Genomic DNA, 18,799 nt, shown 5'->3' with positions numbered 1-18,799 from the left:
TTCCTTTGAAACCAAATTAAGAATGCAGCCGAAGCTGTAAGGTATTCCTTTGGAAAGGTGAAGCTAATTATGTTAGATAGAGCTCCAACCTAACAGCTGCCCATTTCTTACCATGATTTGTGTGTGTGGTTAGGGGGGTTAGGGTTAATCTATCTTAATTAGGGCATGTTTGCTTTGTACACAGCAGCACCCGGAGACATGACGCTCCGCCCTGTTTACATTACTGTGTGAGGGCTGAGGGCTGGGGGGGGGGGGCAAGGTGAACCCTAGGTGTGGGCAGGTCTGGTCTCTCAGGTAGAGCGAGTGTGAGGCATGTGAAGCATAACGAGTGTGTATGTTTGCACTCTTCTCCAGGATATGGTCCTCTGGTATGTCCTTGTCCGTCTCGTGTCATATTACTGCCTGCAGGTGTCAATGACAGAGATACAGCTCTCTACTTCCTGTCTGTGTGCTATCAACAAGAGATGAAGCTGATTTTATTCATATATATATATATATATATATATATATATATATATGTGTGTATGTTTGATATGTGCTCCTGGGAACCAGGAAAAAGGTGTCTTCCGATTTCCTTATTTTGTGTGATTTCCTACCTATTAAGGCTTGAAAAACATTTTAGTGTGAAAAGACAGCCACAATTAAAAGATAAACTATGTAACATATTATACTTAGAGTGATATTAATACAAGAATGCATTCACCTTTTATTTAAAAACTAAACAAGTCATTGATCTGAACATTGCTGTATATTTGGCCACAAAAAACCTAGCTCTATTTTTAGTGAATGCTGCCAAATCTTTAAAGACTCTGTTGTCAATGTACTGGGGAAAGCACTGGATTGGACTCCAGTCTGCACAGGGTGGGGGGTCATCGTGACTAGTTTTATGGATGTGATCTCAAATTGAACATACTCATAGGAACAGACTTTGCATTCCTGCGGTAATTATTTGTATATATATATATATATATATATATATATATATATATATATATATATATATATATATATATATATATATATATATATATATATATATATATATATATATATATATATATATATATATATATATATATATATATATATATATATCAGAGTTCCCGTTAGCCGGTAATTACCGGACTATGACCGGTAAAATATGCTGAAGACCAGCAAATCTAAATCTCTCCGGTCAAAATGTCCGGTCAAAATCATTTCCCCTTAGCAAAATACCGCATCAGTTGCGCCAGACAAGAATAGTATGTGACAGACAAAAGAGTATATGACAGACAAGAATAGTCCATTCTAATGTCTAACACTTAGGCCCAATCCCAAACCGCCCCCTACACACTACCCCTCCGTTTGCGCGTTCGCTCGGAGGGTCCGCCACATTAAGGGCTGTTCCAAACCAACGAGTGTGGAGCGGTGTGGAGGGGGAGTGGGCTATCAAGCCCTCAAACAGCGAGTCTGCAGCGGTGCTGACTGGAGACCGGTCTCTACCTGACCGGAGTCACGCTGTGTGTGTCCGTCAGGAAACACGCTGTGTACAAGTAGTTCCAGCAAACATCCACTGATGAATTGCGATGTGAACAACCTCATGATAACCTCATCTTTTTTTAACTTAGGATCATACCTGTGTTTAGTCTAGAAAAAGGTAAATGTGTGCATTTTATTATAAAGTTGTGTATATTTACAGACTGTTGCAAAAACTAAGAAGCTTATAAACATCAGGTTTAAAACCAAAAGAGCTTTACAAAAAAGTAACACAATGAAAGATGTTTGGAGTTTTATTTGAGTTATTAATTTACATTTTTTGTCAAAGAGATGCTGATTTGAAACCGTTGTTACATACAGTTACGGCATTTCCTGTTTCTGCCGGAGAGAGCGGAGTTTGTCCCAAAGCTTGCCGCTGTATTTACTCCCTCCATCTTACAGGAGGGAGCCTCATTCAGCTGCGAGTGTGGCTACAGACGGAGTTCACTCCGTCACGGAGGGGTAGGTTCGAGGGAGTGGTTTGGGATTGGGCCTTAATGTGGAGAAAGAGATGTCCTGTATGGGTTGATTGTGCGTTGATCTGTTGGTAATGCCTCGGGGTTCCGGTGGGCATGTAAACAAATGCATAATGCTGCGCTATACTTTGCGGCCTCACCCGGTTGCATAGCGACACTTATTGTTTAGGTGTCTTTTAATAAGCAGGTAGTCATATCACTAGCTAGAACTAGCTAGATCTGATCGATATGGACATAAACGCGAGTAAAGTCTAATCTGACGAGAGAGAGATCAGCTGCTGCTGACGAGTCGACACGCAGCTCTGCATGATCACCTGCATCGGTGAGCGGAACAAAACACACACTTCAGGTTAGAATATCACACGTAGCTATTTTAATTACCTCTCAAACTACCTAAACTAGTTATAGAAATGTTTAGTTTTACTGTCGGGTCACTCATTACTGGATCCGCGAGCTGCATACTGGCGGGCTGTCAGGAGAGAGAGGGAGCGCTCCGTTTATTATTTCCGTGTTATTATAAGTTACTGTACACTTTTGAATAATGTAGTTAATCTACTATAATTAGTTTGTTTAATATCGAATCATATCAATTTGTTTTAAAGCTCAATAAATAACAAAGAAGACCTTTGACTGGCACTTTTCTCATTTTGTCCGGAAGATTTAATCTTTAACAGACATTTTGACCGGCAAATAATTATTCTAACGGGAACTCTGATATATATATATATATATATATATATATATATATATATACTCAGTATGACACACTGCTGATGGTTTGTTTCCCCCCCCCTTCCTGTCCTTGCAGTGAACAGTCAGTGTTGAGGTGGGCCAGTGATGCCGCCTCCAGCCTCAGGTCCCCTGGCCGAGCCCCCACCTGACGGCGGGTGGGGGTGGGCTGTGGTGTTGGCGTCTTTCATCTCCATCGGATTCTCGTACGCCTTCCCCAAAGCCATCACGGTGTACTTCAAAGACATCCAGGTGATCTTCGACGCCTCCTACAGCCAGATCGCCTGGATCTCCTCCATCATGCTGGCCGTCATGTACGCTGCAGGTGAGCCAATCTCATTTTCACAAAATGAATCAGAATTTATATTGAAGTTGCAATATGGACTAATGCAATATCAAAATCAGGCACAGTCTTTGTTATACCCATAATGTGTACTTCTGTAATAAGTTGTGTAGTGCTGCACGGATGTCCCGGCCTACAAACCATGTTGTACAGGCTAAAACAACAATTCTGTTTGGTTTGGAACAGATTGTCACAAAAGATCCCTCCATAATCATTTTAGTATATTCCTAAATCAAAGTGAAAATTATTCTACAAAAACCTTATATTCCCTCTAATTCAGCTTCTGAAACTCAACTTAAATACATCCACACCCAGACCCTAATCATACTCCAGTATTTTGGTAGAAATGTGTTCCAGTGCTTGATGTTTCTTATGGCAGTTGACTAATCTGAGATCTGTTGATGCAACAAGTCGTGATGGACTATTGATACACTTGCTTCCCCTTCTACAACACGTCCCCCTAACGTGAGCCACTGACCATTCAAACTGTCTGTCCTCTGTCCTGACTCATTGTGCTGATAAGATTATACACCAGTCATAAAGCTAGCTACCCAGGCTTATAAACTTCCACTTTTTTAACAAATGCTGAATATCCACTGCATGGTACAGCTGACTCCTTCTTCTTGGGTTTTACGTTAGCGAAAGTAATGCATAGTATCAAGTTTTTCTTTTGGGTACCACCTAGCCTGAGGTTGAGGGTTAGAAACTAAACTTAATGGTGAAAACTAAACTAGGCTAATGGCTAGACTGCGCCGTACACTACACTGTACTATTTAGAACATTCTGGATAGTTGTGTGTAGATGATATTACGACTGTTTGATGGTAAAATAGAATGGAGATAATTTCAGAAAAGCACTTGGTACCAAAAGTGGGTTGAGTCAAGTAGAGGGTACGATGCAGTGGAAACACACATTTACATTAGATTTGATTTGTCTTATTTCCTGATAACTCACTGTTTGTCCCACATTGTACAAAAGAGGAGCTTTATCTAGCTGTTAGCAGCTAATAATTTGTTAGTCAGTAGGGGCTTGGACTTTGAGCCGTAGGGTCGCTGGTTCAAGTTCCCGAACAGACCTAAATATGGAGTGTAGACTACCACTTGGAGAGGTCCCAGTTCACCTCCTGGGCCCTGCCGTGGTGCCCTTGAGCAAGGCACCGGACACCCCCCACTCCCATTGTTCCCTGGGCGCTGTGCAATAGCTGCCCACTGCTCCTGGTACTAGGATGAAAGCAGAGAACACATGTCACTGTGTGCTGTGTGCTCTGCATGTGTGACCATTAAAGAGGGTTTCATCCCTCCCATTCTAATTGAAAATCATGGTTTTGTTATTAATATATCATATAGTATAAGTGGTTTATAATTAGATTTATTGCTCATCAATGCAGATAATTCAGCCATCAAATGCCCTGGAGAGATATGTGTTATTTAATAATGTAAATATATAAGGCTATACTGATTTCTTACCAAGTGTAAGATCAACCTCAGTGTCCAAAAGGTGTACATTGAGACCGCTTCCTTTATTGTCATTAGTCTGTAGTTTACACAGCAGGGCAGAGGATCTTGAATCCTGTCCTCTGTTTCATCTCTGATCCTTGAAATCCTGACGTTGTCCTGCTTTTAGGGAAATCTCTTTACGATATCATGATGTTACACATGCTGTCGTTGTTGAGGATTATTGATGTTGCATAGAAGCTTTGTTTCCTGAGCAGACGCTTCAATCTAGAAACAAGAACTGTAACAGAAACAGGAACATAGGGTTGGTTTTGTGGAGCTCTTGATGGACTAGTTATCTGGTTATCCTCACAATATATTAGAAATAAAAGGATGGAGATAAAATCAGGTTGTGACCTGGATTTGAGGCACAGCGTCACATGCTGAGCCTCCGCACAACCAGGAACCAGCTCCAGCTGAGAGTGAGTGAGATCAGTTCCAGATATACAGCGTAAGATGATTTTAATAAATGATTTACGGACATCACATGGTTCAGGATAGACAAGGCTGTAGACAATGCAATGATTGTCATTTATTGGAAAAAAGACCTGTGCTTTGTATAAATACAAAAGGGATTTTAAATGACATTACAAATTACAACGCTACAGGTGGTCTTCCACTTTGCTTGAACACGGAGTCTTGAAAGATTGTTTCCTGCAGGTCATTTTCTAGCATCTGTCCACCCACTGTCAGCAGGCCTGAGAGCTCATTTCCTATTGTAAATAGGTGCTGTTACTTTGGACTTAATAAAAAGCATATTTCCTTTCTTAATCTTTTTTACTATGTTTTGTATATGTACCAAGTACAGCAGCACAGACTGTTCAATAAAGTTAATCAGTTATTGCCATGTCTCTCTCTGAAAGCAAATCACAGCGATTCATCTCCCCGGCAGCTTGTTGAACATATATTGGTATCAGCATACGTCGGCTGATAAGTAACAAGAAACATGAACGTTGTTTCATACGTGGCACACACATAAAAATAAAAGTACATCTCTGTATATCTTAATGGTTGAGTGACTGAAAATAAGAATGAAAAGATTGACCTGAAAATGATTTTGATTAAATGTATATTATTGGAATCATAGCTGACCTCTGACCTCCAAAGAGAGCACTTGGCTAAGTGGAAACAGCACTGTGCATGGTGACTGCTGCTGGGCTTTACAATGGTGTGTGTCTTCACTGTGTGCAGTTACTAAGCGAGGGCTCTTGTTCCTCATTTATTCATATCGATTGCACTCATGGGCTATTCATTAAACATCTGCTCTCTTGTTCTGCTCATACGCTGATGAAGCAATCACTGTTTGGATGTGTGACGCCTCTCCACCCCCACGCAGTCATTACTGGAAGCTGCCTGATAATGAGCAGCAGACGCTCAGAAATATTAATCTAATCTCTGCACATCTCAGAGAGGACTTTAACATGTCATTACTGACATGTCTCGACACCTGCCAACATTGGATTAACTCTCTCTCTCTCTCTAAATAAAATACAATCTTGTTTCTAGCTTTTGAAACTAAAAGCAAAAAAAGGTCAAATCCATGACTGAGCATAACAAACGCACCCTCTCGTTGTGTTGCCCGAGCGACAATGCAAATAAATTGCCGACCAAAAAACAGAAATCCTTAATGAAAACAAATGTTGTTATAATAATGTGTTACTGTGTCAAAGAGGGAACACCTGTACTCTTTGTTCTGAAACATTTAACAAATGGATCTGGTATAAGGCAGTAAACTCCACGTGATAACACACTGTGATAAAACAGGGCTGGGCATGCTTCAGCTCTGCGGTCCATCACAGCGGTCCATCACAGAGTTACATCACAGAGTTACATCACAGAGTTACATCACAGAGTTACATCAGCAGCAGGCGGTCGGCGCGCTGCCATGACGTGTTTAGGATCAGTGTCACTAATCCACAAAAAAAAAGAGAAAGATGTGACCTTGGGTGGGACAGCGGGAAAACACACCCACGTTACATTCATTGTCAGTCAACACGACAACACATACAGCTAAGGACTAGTGGACTGATCGATTGAGAGCCTATTAATCCTTCAAGAAAATTGCTTAAATGAAAGAAAATACCTTATTAAATATTTAGTTTTTTCAGCTTGTTTAATGTTTTTAGATTATAGTGAATATCTTCAGGCTGACAGAACAAGACATTTCAAGATATCACCTTGGACCATAAGAAGCAATAAAGTAACGGAGTGATTGTTCCTGGTATCTTATGTAATCATGGTATAGTCAATGCTAAGCCTTTCCTAAATAATTTGTGGTAATACTCTTGTTCCCTACATACAATATAAACATGCTACACCAATATTCCCTGATCTTACCCTAACCCTATCCCTAACGACACCTTGTCAGAGGAGCAGCATTAACACTGTCAGAGTCTCAGGGTCAAAGTTCGCTGCTGGTAAGTCCTGTCACTGTGTGGCTCCAGCTAGCAGAGGTTTGAACATAGACTGTATATATCCACATAGACTGCAGTATTTAGTAAATCCACAGTAACTCTCTGTGGGGATGATTCAGGTTGTGGATGTTCGCACTTGTTGTAAACTTTGCGATGTTGCATAACACTAAACAATTAGTAACCTGCATTTCTATTGGCTAACAGTAGCACAATAGCCCGGCATCATTAAGTCTCGTTTTTCTATAACCTCAAAAGCTTAAAGGGGACCTATCATGCAAAATGCACTTTTGTACGTCTTTTATACATGAATATGTGTCCCCGGTGTTCCAGGGAACTCACCAAGTGTCAGAAAACACAACCCTCTCTATTTTCCTCCATACCCAAATCTAAAAAAGGGGCTGCAACGGATCTGATAAAAACTGATCCAGATTTGAACACTGTCCTGACGTCAGGACGGTGGCGCTACGGCTATTGGGCCAACTCCACCAATCAGGAGGAGACAGCCACGGCCATTGCCGTTCGAAAGCGCTGGAGACGCTGTAGTACATATGCCAGGCCTGTAGGTGGTGCTGTTCTCACTGAATCTGCCCTTGCAAAAACAGAGCTAAAAAATGTCAAATTGAGCAAAATGAGGCATGGCTAAAATGCATGATCTGTTTGGTATTTTGAAAAAAAAAAAGTATAAATATGCCTTATATAGGTATGGTCCTACACTATATTATTCAAATATAGCATGATAGGTCCACTTTAAGTTAGGTTTGTTGCAAAAGCTTTAATAAGGGTGTTGTGATGCCAAACACTGTCCATTCATACTGACACACATCCACTTATGGGGGGGCGAATATGCATCAGCTGCTTGTGTGACAGTCAGACAGTGAATACTTTACAGCGGCCGCTGCCGTGACTAAAAGGTAGACTAAACTCCGGTGGACGAGCAGCACTGCAGCGGTCTGAACCACATCTGTAAATAATGAACTAATGCACTCTGGAAAAGAGTTTTACATTAGAGAAGTAGTTATACAATTGAATCTGGCTTCGTATTATTAAAAGCAACACGAGCATCGACCCGACGCAGTCCCCCATTGTTGTTATTGTGAGCGGCGTTGCTGATGCAGCACCAGTCAGGCTCTGGGCGGTGGAAACACAACTGGGGCCAAAAAGTAGAACATGTTGGAACTCAAAGAGCATCAGCACGGAGCTGAACTGGAACCGGTTTGGTGGAAAAGGGGTATTTGTGACAAATCCACAGAGAATCATCACCAGCAGTTCCCCTCATTCCTTCTGACAGTGTTAGCCTCTTTCAGTATGGTGTAAAGATATTGATGTTTTATATTCTTTTAGTCACTCTTGCTGCCCTCGTTGACGTCATGTTTGGCAGCAGTCTGATCTGATGGCCCCGCAGCTACAGTGGAAATTACCTAGCTGAAGCGCTCCGCAGTGTTGGTAACTTCTTTGTCAGTCTGGGATATCGAACTAGCAATCCCCCTGTGTCACGCTTTCCTTCACTTTGGTCCCTCTGTAAACATTCTCTAAATTTGACCTTGGATACACTTTTACCACATAAATGAACTGGCTGTATGGTGCTTGATGTCTTTGAGATATCTGTGTAATGGGCAGTCATACGCTCCCTTCAGAAGCCCATGTGTGTCCTCTTGCAGCAGAACAAATTCAGAAGTTGTTTGCTTCCACTTCTCTCTTTAATCCTGTTTGAAATGTGATGGATACAGCGTCCTCTCATCCCCCCCGAGCTGCCCGGCCTCTCTGCTCACATTAAAGGGTCCTGGATACATTTCTATATGTGTCACTCCTTTTTGGGGATCATCTAGGTGGTTATATTTAGTTTGGGGTTTTGTCCGCTGTGTAATGAAGTCCACCCTGCGTCTGGCCAGAAGAAGATAAGCCATTCTACAAAGGAGGTAATGTGCAGGCTCCAGGCTTCCTCATCGCGGCCAATTCAGGTCCCAGCGAACCCTTGGAGAATACTGATCACTGCTGGGGACGGAAATAAGTTCTCAAGGTCAAAAAGATTCATGCACAGCAAATGAAGTCTTATGACTTCTCACCCATTGGCTTTTTGAAAAATATAAACTTATTCTGGCTGGTACTTAGTATATAAAAAATAAAAAAACATAAGATTTTATTACTTTTACTTCCCTCTTCCTAATCGATTTACACCTCATGTTCTTACAATTCAGCTAGGATGAACTATGCCAACTATGAGATGCAGACTCCTAAAAACTGGTTTCCAGCAACACTATTCATTCAATGTAATATATAAAGTGTCTAAGCTGTAAATACATTGATCAGATGTTTTATAAGCAGATATAAGTTGAAAACAATTTTAAAAAATCGACTCTGGCTCTTATCGCTAAAATTCAGTAAACATTTGTAATTTAAAAATGTAAAACATATTGAGGATGTCAGAAATAAAACCAACCTTCCCCCCCACCCCCCAGTAACATATTGGCTTCTCTGAAGACTGAACAACATTCCCAAAGAGAACTGAGAATACAGATGAGTCCGTATGGGAGAGGAACCTCACCAAGGAGCTCATGTTTTCACATCAGTTCGTCTGTCAGCAGAATAACGGAATTATTCATGGAATTTGGTGGAAGGCCGTAGCACCCAGTACAGTTTGAGTGGCCAAGAAGATCAACGAATGCTGATTTAACCAAATAGGTTTAAACTAGGGGAGTGTGACTGCATGTGCCGAACCGTCACGGTTCGGCACATGCAGTCACAGGACAAATACGCCTTTTTTTATGAGTGGGAAAAAAGTATTTCACTCAGGGCATTATCCACTACACTATATATAATCCAGGGGGCGGTATTGCGCCTAAAAGCTGTTTGCCAGCCGCCCTTAAAGTGGACCTATCATGCTATATTTGAACAATATATTGTAGGGCCATACCTATATAAAACATGTCTGTTTAGTTTTTTTTTTCAAAATAGCAACCAGATCATGCATTTTAGCCATGCCTCATTTCGCTCTATTTGCTCTTTCCAGCCCTGTTTTTGCAAGGGCTGATTCTGTGACGTAGCTTTAATGCAAATGAGCTGCAGCTGACCACGCCCCCCTGCAGGAGAGGGGAGCGTGCTTTGAGATCAGCTGCTGGGAGGAAAAGAGAGAGTCCGTCCTCCGTGTTTTATTCTTATATGATTATATAGAGTCGTTATTCATTTGTTTTAAAGCTCAATAAATAACAAAGAAGACCTTTGACCGGCACTTTTCTAATTTTGTCCGGAAGATTTAAACTTTAACGGACATCTTGACCGGCAAAAAAAAACCTAACTGAAACTCTGCCGCACGGTCCCCTCGTTCCTTGGAAGAGGCGGAGAGGTGGGTGTTTGTCATCTGCTGGTGGACTAACCGGAGAGAATTACAGTGCTTGCCTCGACGGGGAGGGATTGCATTGAATTAAAGCAGCGGGAGCAAACGCTTGCCTCGGGGAGGGAGAAAGAAAGCCACAGCGGAGAATAAACAGAAGGGCAACCATGGCAACCATGGCAACCATGCGCGGGAAGTCTTCTTCGCTGCTTTTGTGGCAGACTACAGCGCCACTTACAGGCCTGGCATATGTACTACAGCGTCTCCAGCACTTTCGAGCGGCAATGGCCGGCCGTGGCCCAACCCCACATTCCCCTGATAGGTGGAGAGTTGGCCATATAGGCGGAGCTCCTCGTTCCTGGCGTCAGAGAATTTTCAAATCTGTATCAGTCTGTATCAGATCCGTTGCAGCCCCGTTTTTAGAGATTTGGGTATGGAGGAAAAGAGAGGGTTGTGTTTTCTGACACTTGGTGAGTTCCCTGACACACCGGGGACACATATTCATGTATAAAAGACGTACAAAAGTGCATTTTGCATGATAGGTCCCCTTTAAACAACAAATGAAGAACAAGAAGAAAACACAACAAAACTAACAAAATACAAGAAGAAGAAAAGTTAGTATTGCGAGTTCAGATAACACACAGGAGCTAGAAGACCCACCTGCTTCGTTTAAATCAGCTGTGTGGGAACATTTCGGGTTCCCTGTGGACTACAATAACGATGGAGTGCGAGTGGTGGATCGGACGAGGACGGTGTGTCGGCGTTGGTCGACAGCGGTGCGGTATGCTAATGGTAACACACGCCAAACATGCTAAATCATATCAGAAGGCATCAGCCAGATTTGCCAATCACCGGAGCCCGGCAAAAGACAACAGCAGTTCAACAGCTTATCCCCGCTGTTTTTAAGAAGCCAATAGACATGAAAGCCGAGAGACCAAAATAAATAACGGAAGCTATTGGCATATATATTTCAACGGCTATGCACCCTTGAAACACTTTCTTATTATTTATTATGTAATATTTTCAAGACATTCTTTTTTGTTTGACATCAGCCATTATAGATAATATGGCCATCTGAGTGTGTGTGGTACTGTTTGTGGTTTGTTTTTAACTGTGTAATACAGTTAATTATTCAAAATGTTAGAGTTCCTTATTTGTATACTGAAACTTGCACTACTGTTCAAAAATAAATAACAACAAACATGGAATTATGCATTTGGGACTTTTTTTTGCTTTTCTTTTTTAACCGAACCCATACCGAACCGTGACCCCCAAACCGAGGTACATACCGAACCGTGAATTCTGTGAACCGTTACACCCCTAGTTTAAATACATCCCGCTTCATTCAAAACCACATTTTCTTCACATGAAAAATGTATTGACACACCCCTAGTGTTAAGATAAGGTACTGTAAGCTTTAATTGATGCCTGTGGGGAAATTCAGGCGTTTAAGCAGCAACAGGAATTAGATTGAAACAAAGGAAACACGGGTAAGAGTTCATACAAAGATAAAGGAAAATAATGAAATAAAGAATATAAATAAGAGGATAAATAGTATATCAACAATAGAATACATGAAGCACATACCGTATGTTCATTACAGATCGTAGCAATCATTACAACCGCTACAGATTAATGCATACATAGTGTGTCAAACAACTATTGTGCTGTACAGTATGTCAAAGTGTTCACAGTGCACAACCAAATGTCTGTTTACGATTGACAGTTTGGCTAATTATATTATCTTTGACCCTTGTTTTCACTTCTTATTAAGTGATTTAGATAATGTAATTAAACTGGGGGTTCAGTCACAACATCATTAACCTGATTTAAGATCCTTCCTGCCTGTGAGCGACAGACCTCTGCCACAGCGCTGCAGCTGCCTGAATAAAAACATGTTTCTCCACATCATGAGAATACAATATTACCTGGTGCCCCTTTTTTTCCGACACCGTATGATTAAAAAAGACAATATATTAAAGAGAACTGACTCTATATGGAAGTATTTTGTCATTCGTCCCTCCGTCAGCTGCTTCTCTTAAATTGATTTGGCGCGAGAGGATGGGAGTGCCGTGTTTAAAAATGGAATCCGCTCAGTTGTTTCTATTAATAGCAGCTGGGCTCCGTGCAGCACTAACCAGATTAAGTCATTATGCGCTCACTTTCACTCATCCTGACCACTGTAAACAACTGACATGTGTGGGTCATTTCATGTGTTCCCTTGTTCCAGGTCCCATCAGCAGCATACTGGTCAACACGTATGGCTGCAGGCCCATCGTCATGTTGGGGGGGTGCCTTACTTCCATCGGCCTGATCTCAGCCTCCTTCTGCAACAGCGTGGTGCAGCTCTACATCTGCATCGGAGTTATCGGTGGTAAGTCCAGTTTATACACTTAAGTCCAATTTGAGTTAATTTGATGAGCCTTCTAAGCAGCAGGTTAAAAATAAAGTTGTTGTTGAAGGAAGGACATATGCTTTGATTGTTCCATTTCCGTTTCTGATAGGAAGGCCTTACATTTATTCAATATTAATATAAAGAAAACCGCAGAGATTTTATTGCACCGCATTTGAGAGGACGAATGTCAGCCTCCGGTGGACCCTTGATTACATCATTGGGAAAACCATACCACAATAAAAAAAACTCTCAGATTGACTTTTAATGTTATAGCAAAGTTTAGCATTGCTAGTTCCAATTCATATTTAGCCATATTAGTAAAACTGAGATTGTCTCTCTGGTTTAACAAGACCAAGAGTCTACAGTCATGCTAACTATTCTATGAGGCTATATATTGTAGCTAAGTGCAAACACTAGCATGGCAGCATGCTGAAAACACGACAATAACTTACGAGTGTCAGTAGCTTGCTCGTAAAGCCAGTAGCTCAGAGCTTCTCAGTGACTGTGTTTTTCTCCTCAAAAGGTTGCAATTATACTATTTATATCTCTGTCTAATGTTGTTGAGTGTGTGATTTAAAAATGGGTTTCTCATTAAGGTAAATTAAATACATTTCTGATTACAGTGCTCTTAGACATTGGTATGTAACAGTTAAAGAATAATTGTTATAAGTCACCTCTGTCCTCTCTCCTCACAGGACTCGGACTAGCCTTCAACCTGCAGCCGGCTCTGACTATGGTCGGAAAATACTTCTTGAAGAATCGCCCCATTGCCAACGGGCTGGCAATGACGGGCAGTCCGGTGTTCCTCAGCACCCTGGCTCCTCTCAACCAGTACCTCTTCAACCAGTTTGGCTGGAGGGGCAGCTTCCTGATCCTGGGGGGGCTGGTGTTGAACTGCTGTGTGGCCGGCTCCCTCATGAGGCCTCTCGGACCGCCGCCCGGCAAGATCAAGAAGAGCGAAGAGATCGCCGTCATCACCACCACAACAAAAGAGAAGCGGACCGCCTGGGAAACGGTCAACAAGTACCTGGACCTGTCACTCTTCAAGCACCGCGGCTTCCTCATCTACCTGTCAGGAAACATCATCATGTTCCTGGGCTTCTTCGCACCCATTGTCTTCCTCACGGCCTACGCTAAGGACATGGGCGTGGACGAGTACTCGGCTGCCTTCCTGCTCTCAATTCTGGCTTTTGTGGACATGTTTGCCCGGCCTTCCATGGGGCTGCTGGCCAACTCTCGCTGGGTCCGGCCCAGGATCCAGTACTTCTTCAGCTTTGCTGTGCTGTTCAATGGGGTCTGCCACGTCCTCTGCCCCCTGGTGGAGAGCTACACCGGCCTGGTGGTGTATGCCATGTTCTTCGGCTTTGCTTTTGGCATGGTCAGTTCAGTGCTGTTCGAAACACTCATGGACCTGGTGGGGCCTCAGCGGTTCTCCAGTGCTGTGGGACTCACCACCATCATGGAGTGCTGCCCAGTCCTCATTGGTCCCCCTCTAGCAGGTAAGATATGTGTGTCTCAAAGCATATTTCAACATTTAGGATTTGTACTGCCCTAGTTCTTAGCCATTCTGGTTTAGAGTCAGTTCACAACAATATTCAGGCCTGGTCACACCAGAAAGGCACAGTGGTCTTGGAAGCTTGGTACTGACCATTTGCAGAAGCTAGTTGGCAAAGGGTAAGGTAACTGCTCAATATGTTCACACAGCTTTTCAAACAAAACATATTTGTTCCACTTCCTTTATGTCATTACTGACTGCAATCTTTCTATGGAAGAGATATACTCTGACAGAGGGGGTCGAATATAAGTTGATTACAACACAGTTATTAAGACATGGTAGCCTCTCTTGTATTGACATGATACACAGTAAAACACATCTGCAGCTTTAGGCTCTACGCCTCTTTGCTCCTTCAAAGACCAGTATTATCAGCATCATTTGTCAAAGTTAATGGAAGTTGACCAAAAAGACTTGCATGGATTAATTTAGCTGCATGGAAATTGTGATTCAGGTTCTATTGAAATCATATTTTTAATGTAAACAACTAGTCCTTTACTCATTTATATTACTAGTAATTACTCTAATGAATAATACTTGATATTTGTACATGTTTTTTCTACTTGGCAATACCTTAAGATTTGATTTGAGCAGATACTTTAACATTTTTAAAACTTTGTGTGTCTTGCAGGGAAACTGGTGGATGTCACAAAAAACTACAAGTACATGTATTTTTGCTGCGGGGTGGTGGTGATTTTGGCCAGTATTTGGCTCTTCATTGGGAACTTCATTAACTACAGACTCTTGGACCGTGAGCGGAAGGCAGCAGAGATGTACAAACGGACTGAGACGGAAGATCCAGACAAAGCTCCGGGTCAGAAGGAGGCTGACGGGGAAGCCCAGAAGGAAAAGGGCGATGAACCTATGCAGCAGGAAACCAACATCTAAACCAACATACCTCACCTCCGGGACGTCCTCACCCTCCACTACGATCAAACTGAGCTCCCAGCCAGGAGGGGCCTCTGTGTTCCACCTGGCTCTATTCGGGGTCCTCTGCACTTATAGAACTAACTGCCAAACAACAACTGTGTTGTAGGAGGCTGTGAGACGTTATATATATTTGTCAAGGAGCAATAGCTGTGACTATAAGATAAATATTAACCACACAGAAACGTGTAACCTAGTAGCAGTTACAGTCAGGATGTATGATTATAGTGTCTGTGGGAAGTCTTAAATTGTGTCAACTGCGAGCTAACATAGCAAATAATGGCAGATAATGATGAGAAAATGTAACTTATAGTCAGACAATCGACTCTGCTTCAGAGCAGTTAGGTCTGCTATAGTTTGTGTATGGTTATTTTAAGGTATCTCCATTTGTCCCTAATCAAATGTTCTGAGCTGTAGCCACAGCCGTCATTCCTTCATCCCACTGTTCCTTCCGATATCACGTGAATTTAGCGTCATGCACCATCCAACTGAATCAAAATGAGATCCGCTTTCTTCTTAACATGCTGAGATCTTGATTAACAAGAAAAAGGTGAAATAAATCAAAACAGTGAACAGGAATTACTAACTGCATTCACACTGCAGGTGACTTGGTTTTGACCATTTTTGTCAAATTGTGGACAGTTAGAGGCATGGATTGTACACACAGTTAATGCAGATCAGACTGCCATCACAGTAACATGTAAAGAAAGTTATTTGTTATCTGAAATAATGAATACAGCCTTTCTCTAAGCATCAGCCGTGGGGGGCCGTGGGGGCCCCGCTGATTGTGCTTGTTTGTTCAGCTCTGTAGGAGGTCTGATCTCCTCGTGACTTTAGTTACGTTTCTCGCAGTGTGAATGCAGCGTTGGCAAACCCAGCGCACCAGAAATGATTGATCTATCTCGTGAAATGTGTTCAGAAATATAATTGCACTGTGTTTAAAACGGCAGTTGGGTGCTGTAAAATGTGCACTTCCAAAAAAGAACAGCAGATGTATTCTGCTGCCCACCTGATCACCGTATTGTAGCGCAGTGAGACCTGCACAGTAACCCACTTTAATACTTTATATAGAGCTTCCTGTGAGTAGTCTAGTGTTCCATGCTGACTCGTATACATGTAGAGAAAAGGCTATACTTCACAACTTTATTAAAATGCTGCATCTATAGAAATCTAATTATGGTTGAATGAATACTATATGAAGCTGATAAATCTCTGTTAAATGTGACTCTGTTTTTTGACTGTGATTAACTTGAATACTCAAATGAAATCAGTGTAGTCCACTCCATTTGTCTCCTCACATGTCTAAGTGTTGATGTCCATAAGCTAGAGATAATGTAACGTGCTGTGACTAATTCACTCACACACACCATGTGTAACCACGAGGAGGAGAGCTACTGATGCTACTAATAACTGAATGCTAATGGATCTGTGTTGTCAATCGTATTGTGTGCACATGAATGTACTGGATGAGCATATCCTGTTGCTATGAATGTCACATATTCTATCATTCCACGTGTCATTCTAAATGTCATCCTGCTGTTGTTCAGTTTTCATCATCAGCTGTGGTCTCAGACGCAGACCACATGGGGTCTCAGATGTCCTCACAAAGCCAAACACATTTAAATAACAAATGTAATTTTCAAAGCAATCATGAACAAACATGTTATTGTCCCTCTTCTCTATGCTGTGAAAAGATGAATGTGTATCCAGAATCATGAACATGGATGTCCAGCTGTGTTACCATGTGCTCTGTTCACCTGAGTCTGACTGAGGATCAGCTGTTTGTCAGGCTGGGTGCTCAGGGTATCAGGGAGACATCGTTTGAGAATATCTGTCATTTATTGTAAATAAGATGGTTGTGAAAGATTTGCACATGTTTGTTCTCAGTTTAACAAAGTACTTGACTTCTATGAGCTTGCTTTGAACTGGACTAAGTTTTCCAGTCTTGGTTCTGACTGCTGCTCCAGCAACATGTGGACCAACAGCTCTCCTCTGTTAGCTTAGCTATTCAGAATCAACCTCCCATAATGCACCTGCAGTTCACCAGCATTTCATACTGATATTAGACAGTATTTTTAAATCGCCATGTCTTTACCTTCCTTAGCTTTAGTTATTAATAACATGAATAACACTTTATGAATGTTAACATGTATGCTACATTAGTGTAAAGAGGGACTACTTTACTTCACAGACTCACTGTACAGGGTGCCTCTCACTGAGGCTCTCTACTGAGCAACACTGCCTCCTGCTGGGTCCAAACCACACAGACCAAAGGAAGAGAAGCTTCCCTTCCAACAGAACACATGATGAGGGTCCACTGTGTTTTTGCTATTTATATGTTGAGGTATACAAATGGAACAAAACACCACCTTGTAACGGTTTGATGAAATTAAAGTGTGTACCATTACATTTCAACTCTCCATTTATTTCCATACGTTCCACACATTATCTTACTGTTTTATTTGAATATGACATAAGCCATAACGGTTGAGAACCGTCACTGCATACAGAAAAGAACCCATGTTTGAAATGATGGTGTTCTCCTCACTGTACCTGACGTATTCTGTTCAAACCACATTTCTCTGTGTTCTGGTATTTATTTTAAGAACTAAAGAAAATGCTTATAATGACTTCATCCAAATACATTTGAGTGATTGAGTTGACATGCAGAGAGCCTTAGCAGTTATAATGCATATAACATTGACTGGTTTATTTTGGGTTTCTTTCTTTTTATGTCAATTTAAAAACAGGTTTATCTTGAGATTATTGAAGACCTCATTTAAAGAGAAGATGAATTAAAAAGGATGAACACTTTGGCCTCTTGGATTAAACGTGCACATAAGTGTTTAAAAAAAGGAAATGTTGCTTGAGGGTTCTGAAGTGTCAGCTGTAGGAAATGCCCCGGCTGTTATAGTTTATTCCCCCTTGTGTATGGAAGCAATAAGCAGAATATAAAGGTTCAGAAAATGAAATGGATGTTACGTACTGTTGGACTCCATCACAGTGTTTAAACACTCATACGAGGCAGAGAGTAAAGCACACTTCACTTCACTCTTTGATTTGACTGCATTATGTGTTCTGGGCCTGAATGTAATGCAACAGAAAAAAATAGTTTGGATAAGGAAATGTGTTTCTGATTTTGATTCCAGGATTTCTTCATTCAAAACTCCATTTGGAAATCCCTAATTTGAAAGTAGCTGTACTCTGCCCCCGAGCCAATGGGATCATCTCTGCCTCCAATAAGTGTTTTATATCTGAACAACATCTGCAAAGCTAAACCTTGGACACACTACCTTCCATACAGATATGTGATGTGGGGTAGATCCATGTGTAGATGTGCACGGTGGTTTGCTACTGGGAGGCTGGAGGACTGTTGATGACATCTCTGTGCCTTATTGGCCATTAACAGTACAATAGTGTTGTCTTGCAGACACTACATTTAGGTTAAGTTGTGTCCTTCCTTCCTACTTATTGTCTGTTTAAAGTCTTCCCTCCTCTCACATAAAGTTCACTGCGCTCAGTCTTCACGTCGTATTAACTCATGTAACAAATGCTGCAACACCAGATAGTCTAAATATTTATAAATGATTTTAATTGAGAATAATTGCTGCTATCTATTGTGTTTAT

The 18,799-nt window shown here is 41.6% G+C and overlaps 1 protein-coding gene across 1 annotated transcript in view; it reads left to right on the top strand.

Annotated features, from left to right (window-relative positions):
• zgc:165507 (uncharacterized protein LOC561188 homolog) overlaps positions 1-17,581 on the top strand; it is a 34,345-nt gene extending 16,764 nt beyond the window's left edge. Inside the window, exons 2-5 of the mRNA XM_034135593.1 lie at positions 2,800-3,045; positions 12,529-12,672; positions 13,389-14,192; positions 14,877-17,581. Coding sequence (XP_033991484.1) covers positions 2,829-3,045; positions 12,529-12,672; positions 13,389-14,192; positions 14,877-15,133 — 1,422 coding nt within the window. The 5' untranslated portion in view covers positions 2,800-2,828 and the 3' untranslated portion in view covers positions 15,134-17,581. The remainder of the gene's footprint in view (positions 1-2,799; positions 3,046-12,528; positions 12,673-13,388; positions 14,193-14,876) is intronic.
• Positions 17,582-18,799: the final 1,218 nt, after the last annotated feature.

The sequence above is a fragment of the Trematomus bernacchii genome, unplaced genomic scaffold, assembly GCF_902827165.1.
Source record: "Trematomus bernacchii unplaced genomic scaffold, fTreBer1.1, whole genome shotgun sequence".
Taxonomy (NCBI): domain Eukaryota; kingdom Metazoa; phylum Chordata; class Actinopteri; order Perciformes; family Nototheniidae; genus Trematomus; species Trematomus bernacchii.
Note: the sequence above shows the minus strand (reverse complement) of the source record. Positions and strands in the feature narration are given on the sequence as shown.